Raw genomic sequence first — 17,562 nt, 5'->3', positions numbered from 1 at the left:
GTCGAAGTGGTCGGGACCGTATATGGTTCATTACGTGTTTCCGTATGGAGCGGTTGAGATTATGGATGAGTCCGATTGCCGAAGTTGGAAGGTAAATGGCCACCGTTTGAAGCACTATATTGGAGGAGCGATAGATAAGAACGAGATGGAGGAAACTCCTCTCGAAATCCTACCAAAAGCCGCCAATTAGTGTTTTGGGTGAAAACCCAAGTGTACATTTTGTACCATTTGTATTATCGTTAATTTTTCGTAATTTTTGGTAGCTAACAGTCGTTTTTGGTAGTTTTTTCGGTTCTTTGTTTGTGTTTTGAGTCATTTGCAGGAAATCATCACCGAGGATTTGCAGGAAATTGCGAGAAAAATGAGGTTCCAGGTAAGTTTTAAGTGTTAGAAAATTTTTTTGGTTGATTTTTGGTGGTTTGGGAAAAAATGGAATTTTTTTTAAGGCATTGAAGCCAAAATTGGAACAATCTTTCTGTGAAAAATGCCCACTGGCGGGTGGCGACCCAATGAGCTCTTTTAGTCGCGACCCACCAGAACGTGACTGCTATCGTCGCACTTTCACTCGGTGGCAGGGCGCGAGATATAGCTTGAGTATATCGCGGCCCGCCAGGGATGATATCTGCAGCCGAAGAACATTTAATCCCCAAATCTTCCTGTTTTGACCTATTTCTTCTTCTCTCATTCGCCATACACCCTTACTTCCCCATCATAACCACCGTAAATCCCCCATTACAACCCGAAATCGTTTCACCCTTCAATTTATCATCGTTCTACAACTAATCTCCATCATTATTCCACCATTTTTCACAAAAAAGGGACCCTACCGTGGGTATCAAAACTCAACCGAAAATTTCTAGTTTTTCTTGTTTCTCACAAATCTCAGGTATGTTTCTTGCAAATCTTTGTACTTTGAGTCCAGTAAATTTAGTTTTTGCTTAGTTTAGTCTTAGTTTAGGGTTAGGGTTTGGTTGAATGTGGTGTCTTGCAAGGTTTAAAGGATGTATGAGGTTGCGGATGGGTTCGGTTTGGGCATTTCAGCAGAATATCGGTTGCGGATGGTTCGATTTGGGGTTTGGTTTCAATGTTCATCATATCTTGGTCTAGGGTTAGCCAACATTGAGTGTGGGGATGCGGTTGGGTAATTTTTGAGCTTAAATTCAGATTTACAACACCGTTTTGACCCGTTTCATTAATGCGACACTAAAGTTTTAAACTTTGCCTTGTTTGCGGCTCAATGTTGGTTTGGTTTGTGGTTTGATATGAGTACGGATGTTTGTCGGGTTGGATTTGGGAATTGATATGCTGCATTTAGTGTTTGGTTTGGAGAACATTGACGCCTAAAGTGCCAAACTTGCAATTTTTGAACCGAAATCTTTGCAAAGGATTAAAACCTCCTTTAACTAGGCGGAATTTTTCGACGCTAAAGTTTGTTTTAAACTAATAAATGGCTGATTTTAAGCAAGTTTGGACGTCAATGTCGGTTTGGTAGGCACTAGAGTTTAATTGAGGACAATTAAAGTGCCGGGAGAGGGTAGTGTACATTGAGTCTTAGTTAGAGTGTCGTTTTAGTCTTTTTAGTCAATTTTAGTCTAGTTCGAGTCTACTTTAGTCGTTTTTTTGGGTTTACTTGCACGTACATGTTAACTAGGCTCGCCCGTACTCAATCTCCATTCGGGCGAGTTTAGTTATTACTTAGCAATTGTAAAAAGTGACCCGGTCTGTTTATTTCGACTTTATTTTCAGAATTTAACCGCGAATGAAATGCTATACGGTTATTCTAATTTTTCATAAAAAATTTTCAAAAATCCAAAAAAATAAAAAATTTTAAAAATACCAAAAATAGTTGGTGACTAATATTCTGTTTGCTTTGTCTTGCCATACTTGAATTGTTTTGCAGAATGTCAGGTGCAGTATCATCCAGTCGACCTAGTAGGAAACGTGGCCCAAATACTCGCTCAAGAAGGGCCCAGTGATTAGGGAGCCCGAGCCGGTTCAGCAGGTTCAACCGGAACCAATACAACAAGTGGAACAACCAGAAGATGAATATGTTAGGGTTGTTGAGTACACGGGACCTGGACTTCCTCATGGTCCAAGTCAAAGGATCTTAAATAGCCCTCTTTTACAGTTTGAGCCGAATTCAGGGGAGTCACAGAGGTTAGCTACTTTGTATACGGTAGAGCTGCTGCCGTATAGGATGATTGATTGGGAGCTATTGGATCGTTTAGGGGCAAGGGCCCGGGTGGAACAGTTGTTAGGGCCAAAGTTCAGGAGAGTTTTGGATTATGACGCGCGACAGTACAAGGAAATCACGTTAGAGTTTCACTCGACATTTGATTATAAGCAAGGGAGTTTCAACGAAAAAGGTGCAATATTCTTTGCCCTGGGTAGGAGATCTTATGAGATGACAGTCCCTGAGTTTGGGGTGGCAACTCAGTTTTACACGCGAGAGGAGGTTAGGGCTCCCGAGTTTATCAATAGTCTGCAGGGAGTGTTCAAGAAGCAGCGTGGGTTCTGTGTTCTGGCGGGTGATTTAGTGAGATTTTGGAGCACCATATCGAGGGTGCCATACTCTACAGGGGCAGTTGCTAGTGACATTATCGATCCAGTTCTTCGTTATATCCACAAAATAGTAGCAGTGACTCTGGTTGGTAGAGGACAGGGGGACAACAAGGTTAATCAGGTGAGTTTATTCTGTCTAATGTGTATGGTGGAGCAGAGGCCAGCCAACTTGGCGACTGTGTTTGCGATGTCGATAAAGAGGTTATGGAGAGGTGGTGCTGGAGCCCGTATTTACTGTGGGCCGTTGATTACTTGGTTAGCCGAAAGCCTAGGTGTGTTTGAGAGGTTCCTGGCGGATAGGATGAAGGAGGGGCCAGATCCGTGTCTTATGAGTGTCCGGGATTTGCAGTCTGCTGGGATTATAGCCTACACTGAGCCGATTACTTGGGAGCCGATACGAGAGGGTCCACAGGTTCAGCTTCCGCCTGGTTCAGGTGCTGTGGAGGCTATGGAGGGTGCAGTAGCTACCCGTTATCAGAGGCCCCGTATTCCCCGTATCCGTCAGGATATTCCTGCTAGGCAGTACCCGTTAGCGCAACCACGACCCGATCCACTTACCTTGGATTCATTATATGATTCTATGCAGGCGGGTTTCCATGACTTGCGTATGTATGTTGATGATCAGATCAGTGGGCTTAGGCAGGAGGTTGTGGCAGGTCAGAGGAGATTGGAGGATGGTATGCGGGTCATTATGTAGAGTCTTCATTCGCAGCCACCGTCTTCTTGGCAGCAATCTGAGCCAGGGCCCAGTGGGACACATGCGAGTGATGAGGAGTTGGATGATGCGGAGTAGGGCGAGGATGCAGCGATGCTGATATTTCATATCTTTTGTTTATTTTTGTCTTTATGCTGTTTTGATCCTCGTTTGTTGGTTTGTACTTAAATACGTTAAACAGGTTGGTTGGGATTTTGGGGATGGTTGACGTTTGGTTTGTGGATGTTTGCACTAACACTTAGTATCTTATATATTATCTTTTGATAGTGTTTGGTGTTTGCTTGATTAGGTTGGTATTTTTGCCGCTTCCGTTAGCGTGTCCGAGTTAGGAATTGTTTGCTGAGCACGTATGGATTGGAGGGCATATGTGGAATTGACTGGCACTTTGACAGACTCACATATCCAGATCAGCTAAGTCATTTTCCACTTGTATATTTTGTATTTTTATTTTTATTTTTATTTCGGTCTTTCGTTTTTAAGTTTTTATTTTTAGGTAGTGTTGAGTCGTATTTCCGTTCTTGCATTAGGGACAATGCAATCTTTAGGTGTGGGGATGGGATACATGTAAATAGTAGTAGAAGTCGAGTCATAAATATGAAAAATACAAAAAAATTGAAAAAAATTTAAAAATCCAAAAAAATTGAAAAATCAGAAAATGTCTTTCGATTAAAGAAGTTTGCAAAATTATTATGGAAAATGATAGAAAAAATGAGTTTTGCTTGGGATCAAATAATAATAATATGAGATTAATTAAGTCGGGTTTGTGTCTAGTTTGGGATATGTGAATAAGCCCGGGTTTGGTTTTAGGTCTCTTTGAGTTAATATACCTTAATTATCGGTCTACTAGTGGGTTTTCATCTGGGAAATATGGGAAATTGAAACCGCCAATAAGAGTATAAAGAATGCCGTTATAAGTTAAAACCGTTAGAATTTTTAATCATGAAAAAGGAAAAAGGAAAAAATAGAGAAAAATGAGCTAGAAACTGAATGAAAGTAGCGCAGGCCTATGTAATCTTGGTTGGGGATAGTGACTTTACAACCGGAATACCTCTAGGATGTGTAAAATCGAACTTGCAAATAAAAAGTACCGAAGCCTAAGTAATCCGAGTTGGGGATAGCGACTCTATAGCCGGAATGCCTCTAGGTTAGGGAAAACAACGTCTACGCTCATAAAAAAAGGAAAAAAAAAGAATGAAAAGAAAGAAAACAGCTGAAAAATGGAAAAAAATTTGATTTTAAATTCTATTGATTTTGATATAAGACGGTTGGGAATTGGTCCAGTGATCGTTCCTTTTATTCTATAAGCTTGAGGCGGGATTAGGTAGACCATAGCTTCTAGTGTGAGACCCTAGGTAGACCGACCGCACTTGAACTAAAAATTGCATGATAAGGGGCTTAAGACCAGATTTGGTTTAAAGGGATAAGTATTTTTGCAATCGCAGCTAACACAAGCTTTGATTTTAACAAAATTTAAATAGTTTTTGATCCGAGTATTTATTCATCTCTGATTCTGTTGCATAATTCTTTTTCGAGGACGAAAAAAGAGTAAGTGTGGGGATGTTTGATGTATTGCAAAATACATCTTTTATTCGTGTCAGTTTGTATAGTTTTTCGTTATATTTAGTTTTGTTTTCGTTAGAATGTGCATACTATTGATCAAATCGAGTTTTGCAGGTCTTGGTGCTTAAATTTGCTGAAAATTGAGTAAAAATGAGCCACAATACTGAAACACCAAGTCCCGGAATGTGTTGGAAAGAGCAGGGTGCTGAAACGAAGTTAAAAGCTGGAAAATCACTCTCTGGCGCCCCGTGACAAGTCTCTTGCGCCCGGCGAGAGACTGAAGTTATTAAACAATTAAATGGATAAGGTGGCGCCCCGCGACCCATTTCCTATGTGGGTCGCGCCCCGCCAGAGGCCATAGCTGGCAGATTCCTTCGAATTTGGTCAAGGGTTGTGTTGGAAAAATCATATAAATACATTATAAACTCGAAAAAAACCCTAGTTACGAATTAAGGAAGTAAGAGGCGATTTTCAGAGCATACTTTGAGCTATTCGGATCGTTTTTGATCACTAGAATCGTTGGTTCGAGTTCGGGTCGAAGATTGAAGACTTACACGGGTTCTTTAGTTCCTTGTTTGTTGATTTCTCTTTCGAAACTTTTAACCATGAATTCTTGCTTGAACAACTTTGCTTTGTTTTCTTTGTTTAATATGCTTGGCTAAACGTTAAAACCGTTTAGACTATGATGAATGGATTGAAATAAAGTTTGAACCTTTTTCGTTAATTGCATGTCTTTTAGGGATTAATTGTGTATTGTAAGAAGTTTGGTTTATTAATTTGGTGTGTATGCGTACTTTAATTTGGCTCATTATTATCGATTGCTTCGTGTGAATCTTGGTGGTTGTCTGCTACGGAGGTTCATGCTAGATCTTTGACCTTGTGTCTTTGACCTTTAGGGTGAATTGGCCAATAAACCTTAGAAGTGACAGTTAATAATTTGCTAGATTTCAGTATTCTACTAGTCCTAATAGCTGGAAGGTGCAGGGCTATTGGTAGGTCTTACCCGGCGAATTGCTTTTGACAGTCTTTGGAAAAAGTCATGCCTTAGTTGCCCCGTCGGTTTATTAGTCTATCAAGTCAAGTTAAGAAACTCAAACTACCCTAGATCTATAATTGGAAAAGAGTAGGTCAACATTAGGGTACTTACACAATAATTAGATAACCGGAAGGAAGTCTAATAACCGGTAGGATTATCGGCTTAGGTAGTGCCATAAGTTTCACCTCGAGAAGGGTTGAGGGGCTTAGTTGGTGTCTTAATAGGTTTAGTATCACAAGATCCCGGTTCCATAAAAAATGCAGTTAACTTAATTGGTAAATTCTAAAAATCAATCCAGGATTCTAGTCTAGGTGGTCTTCTTCATCATATAAGAAAAAGTCTTCACCTTAGTTCGTATTAGTTTAGTTCTAGTTTAATAATTAGTTTAATATATTTCCTTTAATTTTCAGTAACCCCCCCCAAACAATTAAACAGTTTAAGTCGTGCATGTCATAGTTTATTAGAGTCTAGTTAGCGTGATTAATAGAGTCTCGTGGTTCGATATCCAGACTTCCTTAGGTAATACTACAGTGAGTGGTACACTTGCCGATTGTGTGGTTTAGGTCGAGTCTAGATTTAAAGCTTTTTAGTGTCTAGCTTAGAGAGTCTAAAGTAGTTAATTTTAATAGTCTGTTTAGCACATATCACTTACATGCTTATACATGCAAAACTTATTTTGAATTTATGATCAAGTCTCATCTGTTCCTTCTCTTTCGATTCTTAGATGTCGTCCAACGTCGTGTCCAAGAAATTGACAAAGAAGAGCAAGAAGGAATTCACCTTCGACTCCAAATCGAAGAAAGATTCAATCCACCTCCAACTCTGAATCCATGTCGAAAAAGGATTATATGAAATTCATGGCCAAGCAGATGGCTAAGGTCATACCAGACATTGTGAGTAGGATTCAGACCAACATCGACTCTCCACATGGTTCTGTTGATTCAAAAGTGGAAACCCCCAAACCAACATTCCAATTCAAGGAATTCATGGCTTGTAAACCCTTGGAGTTTACTGGCAAAGATGGCGCTACCGCCATGATGAATTGGTTCGACGCGATTGAGCTCACATTTCAGCAAAGTGGGTGTCCAGATGACCTACGAACCCTGAAAGCAACTGGAGTTTTCCGTTTGAGGGCACTCGAATGGTGGACCACCGAACGCAACAAAAGGGGAAACGATGTTGCACACGCCTTACCTTGGGACAAGCTTAAGCAACTTATGAAGGACCAATTTTGTCCTCTCCACGAGCTCCAAAAGTTAGAGAACGAGTTTTGGCACCTAACACAAAAGGGGAGCGACGCCGATGGTCTAATTACCCGTTTTAAGCTACTTAGTGTCCTCTGCCCTGGACAGGTCGACACCATCCCCAAGTCTGTAGCCAAATTCATCCGTTGTCTTGCACCCACCTTGATTAACCATGTTGCCGCCGCTTGCCCCAAAACCACCGAAGATGCTTTTCGTACCGCTACTGAGCTTAACAACAACTGCGTTCTTCATGGACCTATGACAAGGTTTCAACGAAGAGCGCGCACCAAGCCACAACCGATACAACCATTGTTGAACCTTCACCGTCCCAACACCCAAAAAGAACAAAGGCAAGAAGTGGAAGGCTTCAAGCCAAAACTGTGCGGTCATCACTCCACCAAACCCTCAACCTTTACAATCAGTAGCTGTCGTTGTCCCCACAACCCTCGAACCTCCAAGAAGAAACTACACTGGGACATGGCCCAAGTGTAACCAATGCTCTTACCATCACCCTACTGGCACCCCATGTCGCAAATGCGCAACCTGTAACAGGCTTGGGCATTTCACCGATCGCTGTCATTTTAACCAAAAGCCTGTTCAAGATTAAGCTATTGTTGCCAACCCTGCTCCTAACCAGGGTCAACCCCAAGCTGCTCCTATGCGAGCATGTTTTAAGTGTGGCGACCTTAATCACCTCGCCAACGTGTGTCCTCAGCGTAATCAACCTCAACAGCAACAGCAGCAACAACAGCAACAGGCTCAACAACCCGCTAGAGGCCGGGTTTTTCTCCTTACCACTGCTCAAGCCAAAATGCAAACGACGTCATTACTGGTACGTTTCTTGTGAACCATGTTTATGCTTCGTGTTTATTTGATACTGGCGCCGATAAAAGTTTTGTGTCATTAGAATTCGAACCTTTGCTTAAGTGTAAACGCTCTAAGTTGCCAAGATCTTTCGCTGTCGAGGTCGCTGATGGTAAATCTATCACTGTTGATTCCGTCCTTACCAAGTGTTCCTTGATTCTCAATGATCATACATTCTCAATCAATCTTATACCTATGCAAATGGGTAGCTTTGACATCATAGTAGGCATGGACTGGCTTCGGCTAGTACGTGCTGAAGTCGTTTGTTCTGAAAATTTTATACGTCTTCCTCTTCCAAATGGTGATTCCCTGCACGTCTATGGAGAGAAACCCTCTCAAGGTCTCAAGTTGATGTCGTGTATCTAAACGAATAAGTGCTTGCGCAAGGGTACCTTAGCCTTTCTCGCCCACATTATGGAAAAGAAGGACAAAGGCCTAAGCATAAGCAATGTTCCTGTCGTACGTGATTTCCCTGATGTGTTTCCTGATGATCTTCCTGGTCTGCCTCCTGCTCGTTCTGTCGATTTTCATATCGATTTAGTACTTGGTGCTACGCCCGTCGCTAAGTCTCCCTACCGCTTAGCACCCTCTGAGATGCAAGAGCTTTCGAGGCAACTTCAAGAGCTTCTTGATAAAGGCTTTATACGCCCTAGTCCTTGGGGCGCTCCCGTTTTGTTCGTCAAGAAGAAAGATGGGTCATTTCGTATATGCATTAACTATCGCGAGCTCAACAAGCTTACTGGCAAGAACCGATAACCCCTTCCTCGCATTGACGATCTCTTCGATCAATTGCATGGAGCGACCTACTTCTCAAAGATCGATCTTCGTTCTGGGTATCATCAACTTCGAGTCCTCGATGAAGATATACCTAAGACCGCCTTTCGAACGCGTTATGGTCATTACGAGTTTATGGTCATGCCCTTTTGTTTGACCAACGCACCTGCTGTTTTCATGGATTTGATGAACCGCGCGTGCAAAGCGTACTTGGACCGTTTCGTGATCGTTTTCATCGACGATATTCTTATTTACTCTAAGAGACAAGAAGAACACGAGCGACACTTGCGTCTTATCCTTGAACTTCTTCGTACTGAACGTCTATACGCTAAATTCTCCAAGTGCCCATTTTGGTTAAAAGAGGTTTAATTCTTTGGTCATAGTGTCAACGAACTTGGTATTCATGTTGATCCCGCTAAAATCGAAGCTGTGAAGAATTGGATTGCACCTAAGTCTCCGTCTGAAATCCGTTCGTTTCTAGGTCTTGCTGTTATTATCGTCGCTTTATCTCCAACTTCTCTAAGATCGCCGTTCCTTTAACCTCTTTGACTAAAAAAGAGAGACCTTTTATTTGGGGTCCCTAACAAAAGGAATATTTTCAAACTCTTAAGGACATGCTTTGTAATGCTCCTATCCTCGCACTTCCCGATGGTAGCGACGACTTCGTCGTGTATTGCGATGCCTCAAACCTTGGTCTTGGCTGTGTTCTCATGCAACGAGACAAGGTTATCGCTTACGCGTCGAGGCAACTCAAAATACATGAGAAGAATTATACTACTCACGACCTTGAACTTGGCGCAGTTGTTTTTGCCTTGAAGATTTGGCGACACTACCTTTATGGTACCAAGTGTGTGGTCTTCACCGACCATAAGAGCCTTTAACATATCTTCAACCAAAAGGAACTGAACATGCGTCAACATCATTGGGTGGAATTGTTAAATGACTACGACTGCAAAATTCGCTACCATCTAGGTAAAGCGAATATAGTAGCCGACGCACTTAGTCGTAAAACTCATGTAAAGGGTATTCGTTGTCTCCAACTCGTCAATGATCTCCAAAACCGCATTCGTGAAGCTCAATACGCCTCTATTAACGAAGGTAGTCTCTCCATGGAGATACGATGTAGGATCGTATACGGACCCGAAACAAGTCGTTCAGAGGCGTTCTACTCAATATGAAAGGCGGAAACAGACATATCGAGTGAGATTCAGCTAGATATTCACTTTAATAGTCGTTTTGATTGATTTGACAAAGTTTTACAGCGAAACGAGACTTCGGCAACACTTCGGCTCCGGAAACACACATACACTACTGTTGCAAACGAAATTACATCATCACTATTTATAGGCAGCCTAATTCCGCATGAAACAAGTTCATACGAAATTACAGTTCAAGCGAGATTAGGGCGCATGCGGAATTAGCTAATTTCGTATGGAATTACCTGATGGTAATTTCGTGTGGAATTACCTAATTCATGCGAAATTAACTTTTGATTTGTTTTCTCGAACTTCGTGCCCTGAACAATGCAAGACTCGATACAAGACGAAGTCGACAGACGTATGCACCAACAGACTCCCCCTCGGATGTTGATGAGTCTTAAGTGTCGAGTCTTCAACGTCTTCAGTCTTTATCAGTCTGACTGCTCTCTTTGAAGTATCTGACTATGTAAAACTTATTCAATCTTCTCTCTTCTCTTTTCTTCAGTACCAACAGACTCTCCCTTAAACAAATAATCTCCCCTCAGATGTTGATCTTCACAGAATAAGGATTTCAATCTGGCTCTCAACTCTCTAATTTTCTTGATCAGATCTCTTGATTCCTTAAGTTCATCAGCATCATCAGCTTGCGTGAAATTTTAGCTCCAGGATCGTTACTTGTCTCTTGCTTAAATCACAAAGTCCTCAAGTATCGGAAACTGGCTCTCTATCATTCTGAATCAAGATCTGAATCCTGGCTATCCTGCACATTCTCTATCTCATAATAAATTTCACAAATTTTCAATTTGACAAATTTATATATCCAGACTCTCCCTCAAATTTATCCGGAAAGATTTAACAAAATTAATATCTGAAGAACCACTTGTAAGCAACATTCAAAATATTATTGTTTAATAACACAAACTCCCCCTCACAAAATAATCATCATGTTTAGCACTTCGGAATTTTGAAATTCAGCTCTTCAACATCAGTTGTCGAAAATCTTTTTGAATTTTTCAAAATTTATGCTAAAACACATTGAAAATCTTTTTGGATTTTGATTTTAAAGAAATGCTGTAAAGAAATATTTACAAACAATATTTTTGTGAGTTTGTGTAAGAGGATCATATCAGTTTATAAGACAAATCACCAACACCGTTAAGCTTTAGACATTTTAAGTTCTAAATGATTCACGTAGATTGTCAGTATACTGATCCACTTAAATTTCTACACAAAGTTCAACTGTTTCGAGATATGAGATTAATATTTTAATTACTTAAACTTATTCGCGTGTCCCACCTCAGAATATACTCCCGTATCCAGATTTCTATATTCAGTCTTACAGGTGAATGTACACTAGTGATATCTGTAAACGGGTAAATGCGAGACCGTGAGAGCTCAGGTCAGAACTCCCGTTCGTGCGAGAGATGACGGTTCGACTTTAGGTGTGTCCCGTTTGGGGATCTTTTCTTCAACTGCCATTGATACATATCTTTCGATATTTTTCAATTTTTTAGCAGAGGGCTGGCTTTAAAGATTAAAGCTTTTGCAAAGTATTATACGAGGACTAGGCTATTGCTTCCGCAAAATCAGAAGTCCTGGTATAATACCCCAGATATCACCACGCACAAAGACCTAGTATGTCAGAAACATAAAATCTTTCAAATAAGATTTCGGGGGTTACCCATATATCCGAGAGATGTTCCCACGAGATAAGAAAGCATTCGTATTTTATGTTTATATCTCGAAAACAATCTACTAAATGAGTAAAAATCTACTGACACATCCGCAGTAAGATCATTTATCACTATTTAAACATTCCATATCTTTAGCGTGTTGTGATAGTCCACTGATGTACTATCATTTCCTCTTTCCCTTCAACAAAACTCATTTTCAAATTTTCTAATGTTTTTGGATTTTCTAAAATTTCTTACCCCCCCTAAAATTCAAAAACATTTTAGAGCAAATTTGAAAACAAACTATACAAGAAAATTGACAACTGTTGTTTTAAGCTTCAATTCGCTATTCACTCGGCATAAACAATCAGAACTCCCCCTTACAATAAACTATTTTCCCATTATGATTTCAAAACACTTAAGTTTGTTTTAATCAAAATGGTTTTTCCGGAAAATAAGTTTTGTTGATTTTATAAACCATTTGTAGGTTAGGGGTTCATCACATTGTTCTTCAAACCATTTGAATGATAGTAAAATCAAGCTCAACTTAATGACCTTGATGAACCACTTGTAAGAATAACTATCAACCACTTGTAGGTTTACCTTTCAACCTTACCACTTGTAAAGATAAAATACCACATGTAGGAAAAAATTTCACAACATGTAAAAAGATGCCAATTCCTACTCCACATTTACCAACCTGGGAGTTCCGGCTAGTCCACAACCTGTAAAAATTAACAATTTTAAGATTTTTCTTAAAATAAACTTTGTAAGAATGATGCCGATTCATGCTCCACGATTACTAACTTGGGAGCTCCGGCAAGTCTGGATTTTAGTTGTGAAAAACTGCCATCCAAGCCTGACCAAACTTGGATGTTTCCTCCTCAACTTCGCTTGGGTAAAAAGTTGCTTTCTTTGTTTCATAAAAGTCCTTTACTCCTTTGGCCTTTCCCTCGACCATTTTTCCAAAAATCTTTTTAACATTTCCATTAAACACTTCTCAACATTAAATTCTTTCTTCTCAGAATAGAATTGATTAGAGATCTCAACCTTCCCAACTCTTGATTTAAAATTCTCAGCCCTCAATGGTGGAAATTAACATCATCCACTGGAGGCACTGAGTTTTCTTCTTTAACCTCAACCTGTGGTTCCTCTGACTTTGTGGAATCAGGTTCATCGCCAGATTTCACATTAAACTTCTTAACAACAACCCACATTTGGTTGTCATGTTTAGCTCTCTTTTTATAAAAACTTGTCTTTGAACTCTCACCAACTTCATATGTTGAATTTTCAAAATTTTTAAATTTGCCAGCTGGTGGTTCATTTTTCTCAATAAATTTTTCTTTGAGTTTTTTAGAGACTTCCTGTTTTGTTTTTGTTTCTTGAGAACAGTTCCTTGCAATGTCACCCACTTCATTGCATTTGTAACAGGTTCTTGTCTCCTTTCTTTGATAAGCTCCATTCTTCACTAACTCTTGCTTCTTGGCAAGGAAATCTCTGTTTGACTGCTTCCAGAATGAGCTTTTTGATTCTTCTTCATAGTTTCTCCCTGGAACAAATTTTGTATTTGTTTTAGAAGTTTTTTCATATTTATAATTTTCAGGTGGAATAAAACCTAAGCCTTTCTTTTTGAAGTTACCGTTATGATTTGGTTTCTTTTGAAAACCAGAATCAGAACTATAACCTTTTTTCTTGTTTAACCTTTGTTGAACTCTTGAGGTGTATTTTTGTAGGATCGATATTGACGATCTAATGAGTCAATCAGAGTCAAAATACCACTGTTTATGCGTCGGAATCACACAAACAGTTTGAATCAAAGAGAATGGAGTAGAAATAGACAGAATATCACTTTTAACACTGTTTCTCATTAATTGATCACAGAAAAATTTGGCAGCAGTTCGACTACAACTTGACAAATCGGTACCAAATGAGAAACAGACACAACTATTTATACTAGTTCTGATTTTGCTTGAAATGACATGCTGTCATTTCGAGCGGAATCACAACTTTCTGATTTCACTTGAAACGACAACATGTCATTTCAAGCGGAATCACAACATAAAAACATAAATTTACATTTCAGACCCCTAACAAACTCCCCCTGGGATACAGCCGGAGTCTTCAGTCTTGTCTTCGGGTCTTCAGAGTGACTTGAAAGTTTCCTCTCTTGACTTAGGCTTCTTCCTAAGCAAGTTCCTCAACCTTTCATTCTCTTTCTTCGCTTTCTGAGCTTCTTCAGCCTGCAACTTCATCCATTTCCCTTTGTTTTCATCAAGTTTCTTCCTTTCTCGTTCAGCCTTCTTCTTTTCTTTCTCTTCAAGCGACCACCATTTTGAATTCCATTTACTTTCAAAATTTATGCCTTTCTGAAAGCAAATATTTGCAACCTTTTGAAACTGCATCGCTTGCTCCTTGTCTTCAGATTGGAAACGGATCTTGTTGATGAATAAACATTCAATATCCTTCGCTGAGTAGTTCAGCAACCACATCGGGTCGTAGACAAAAATCTCTCTAATCTCTTTCCCAGCTCTATACGTGATCACTGCCTCAGTAGATATACAACTGTACACCCAGCCCATGAAACCTTTGTAAAATTCATGTTCCATCTTGGGCACTGGAATGTTTTTCATCGTTTTCGGCTTTTTAACATTCAGAATATTCTCTTCAATCCTTGTCACTAGATCTACCCTTTGAACTCTCTTTGGGTAATGAGGCTTCCAGTGTTTGAAGTCTTTCAGAGCCTCAAACTTTATCAGGCCCCACATTGCAATATCATTCTTCCTGACAGGATACCCCAAGGTTCTTACTTTCGATAACTCATCCACATCCCACCATGGAAGGGACATAACATCATGTAATTTTTCGAAATACTGAACACCACATTCTCTTCTGATCGCATAAGCATTAACCTGCGGTAGAAATCCCCAGCTTATGATATCCCCCAAAGAAATACTTCTGTCTCTCTGATAATACTTCAACGGACGTTTGAATTTACGTTCATTGCTTTCCTTGAACCATTTCTTACGTTCTTCCTTCAGTGGATCTTTTGTGGTGCCATCAAAGTTTTTGTCTTTAAGAATCTCAGAAACTTTCCTTCTAAGTTCATCCCGATTTTCTTAAGTGAAAAACTCCATCAGTGTTGGAAATTGAGAAGTATCTTCATTCATGCTCTCCTCATTAGTACAATCTTCAACCTCAACTCTGTCATACACATTTGCGTCTTCCACATACTTATATTCATACTTTGGTTGATGGTTGATGTCGAATGCATTCAGTTCTTCTTCGAAATCAAACTTAAACTCAGCTTCATTCACATTGAACATCTTCGATACTTCATCCAACGTGTAAGTATGCCTTATCTCACCTTCTTCAACATGAGGTTCAATTCGAAGAATTAATTTTTCAGCTTGATCAATGTTTTGATTATCAACATGCTCCCCCTTTCCATCAGCTTCCTCTATTTCTTCATTCGCACCATCATTCATGTAATCATCGACATTCTTTTCTTTGGAAGCTTCAGTCGTAGTAACACCTGTACCTCCCTGATTATCATCGTCATCATTGTCATTGCCAGAACCATGACTACTCGCAGAAAACACTTTTTCCTCATCATCATCATCTTCTTCGTCATCACCCTCATCAATGTCATCCTCCTCATCATCTTCTTCATCGTCATTCCCAATCAGATCTTCAAGTGATACATCTTCATCAAAAACAGCAGATACTGAAGATATAGGAACAGGATTTTCAACGACTAAAGATGGAACGATTGATCTTTCAGCTACTGCAACACTGCTTTCAGCATTCTTGCCTTTGTCTTTCATTAGAGCTTCAATCTCAGCTTGGCGCTTAGCCCTGACTTCTTCAACTTGAATTTCTTCAAATCTTTGCTCTATTGACTTCCCGAGCATACTTTCTATCACTTTGTTCATCATATAGAATTCGTGCTCTTTCAACGCCTTCGCAGCTTCCAGTTCTTTGTTCTTTAACTCAAAATATTTGTTCTGTTCATCTCGGCGTGTCTTTTCCTCTTCTAACTCTGCCACCCTCACCTTTAAGATATCAATCTCGGTCTGATCGACATCTATCTTCTTCAATTAAGACTTGTTTTCAGATTCTAACTTCTTTACACGCATCTCGAGAATCTTTTCACGATCAGCCACTTTCTTGCTTTCAGCTGCTAATATTTTGTTTTCATTTAAAACATCATCCATTTTCTTCTCTAACTTTTTCACCTGTTCATCATTCGCAAATCCGAAATCTCCAATATCTTCAAGATTTTCTGGAATGGTTGGAAACGTCTTGTGGCCAGAAGAACTAGGAGTTAATTGAACTTGTATTTGAGTGGGTGGTGATGTTTTGAACATTTCTTGGGATGTAAATAAAGGTTGTTCATGAGGTGGTGTTTGATGTGGTGGTGAGAGATGTAACGGTGATGGTTGTCTAGGTGGTGTTGGTTGTTTTGGAGGTGTTTGACGTGGTGGTGATTGTATTGGTGATTGATGTGGTAATGGTTCCAGGTGGTGGTGATGGTGGTTTACTCGGTTCTTGAGAAGGTCTTTTCTTCAAAACAATCTTTGTCGGCTTCTTGATTTTCTGAGTAACTTTCTTAATCTTTGGAGACACAATCCTCTTCCTAGCACCAACTTTCTTCTTTCCAGCTGAAGGCGATTGAGATTCAGATACATGCTCAGGAGATGGAATGTATGCAGCATCATCCTTCTCCTGTCTCTTCCTCTTTCTCAACTGCTTCTCTTTTGCAGTCTCTTCTTGAATTCTTCTTCAAAGTTCAGTTTCATCTATCTCATCTTCAGAAGAACTCGAAGAACTTGTAGTGCTTTTATCAACATCATCACCTTCTATATCTTCAACAGCTTTTCCTTTCTGAGCAACATCAGCTGTTTTATCTGAATCTAATTCATAATCAATGCTTTTCAACACATCCTCCATATCAGAATCCTGATTCTCTTCAACATTTACAACTTGTTCTTCTACCTCAGGCTCATCAATAAGCAAAGTCTTTGTAGCTTTCTTTTGTCGTTTCTTTGGTTGTGACAATGAACCTTCTTCCTTCTGTGCTTTAGGGGTGGCTTTCTTGCTTCTTCTCCTTTGCTCTTTCATAAACCAATCATTGCGAGTTGCTTTAAACCCTTCAAGTGCCTCTAACTCATCGGCATAAGCAGCTTCTTTCATCTCCTCTTCATTCCTCCAGTTTTGGTGATTAACTGGATCAGGATCAACATAGTTTGCATCCTTGATGAATCCGAAAAATTCAGCAACTTTCTTCGGTTCAGGATGGTTCGGATGATATCTAGCTAGCTGCTTCAGAGAATCATTGCTCATGTGAGATAATACCAACAAATCATTTTCTACATCTCTTTCAATATCAGAATAAGCATGATCAAATCTTGGATAAATCCAAGTTCTACTCTTTGTTGTAATATTTTCTGCCATGTAATGAAAATCGACGTGCGAGAAATTGTACTTTTTGTTCAAAACCAACGCTGTAACCATATTCATTTGATAATCTCGCATGGCGTCATAACCTCCTTTGCAATGACTTAACGCCTGCAGTACTGAATGAACAATAAACTTGTACGGCTTTCTAAACTTTGACTTCAAGTAATTTGCAGCGTTTAATGCACCATCATATCCCATCCTCAGCATACATCCCTTGACCATCCTTTCAGGGAACTTTGTTGGTGAATCTGCATCATCTGGGAAATTCAACACTTCACGAATCAGTGCCTCTGTAACAACAATTGATTTCTTCTCATTATGTTGCTTCACAACTGAATAGATCACTTTGTTCTTTTCATCGTAAGTTGCATGCTTCCAGAAACGTTTAACATGAGACTTGTACACCAAATGTTGATCCGTAAGAGCTTTCTGAATTGGTACCATTCTCATAAATTCCAGAATGCTGCTGAATTTT

At 39.7% G+C, this 17,562-nt stretch overlaps 1 protein-coding gene across 1 annotated transcript; it reads right to left on the bottom strand.

Annotated features, from left to right (window-relative positions):
• Positions 1 to 13,768: 13,768 nt before the first annotated feature.
• Positions 13,769 to 15,994, bottom strand: LOC110906698. Its single transcript, XM_022151795.1, has 3 exons — positions 15,758 to 15,994; positions 14,838 to 15,715; positions 13,769 to 14,723 (listed from the first exon to the last, which is right to left on the bottom strand). The coding sequence occupies exons 1-3, from the start codon at positions 15,992 to 15,994 to the stop codon at positions 13,769 to 13,771; spliced, it is 2,070 nt and encodes a 689-aa protein (XP_022007487.1).
• Positions 15,995 to 17,562: the final 1,568 nt, after the last annotated feature.

The sequence above is a fragment of the Helianthus annuus genome, chromosome 14 (genome assembly GCF_002127325.2).
Source record: "Helianthus annuus cultivar XRQ/B chromosome 14, HanXRQr2.0-SUNRISE, whole genome shotgun sequence".
Lineage (NCBI taxonomy): Eukaryota > Viridiplantae > Streptophyta > Magnoliopsida > Asterales > Asteraceae > Helianthus > Helianthus annuus.
The sequence above is the reverse complement of the archived record's forward strand: the minus strand, read 5'-3'. Positions and strand labels throughout refer to the sequence as shown.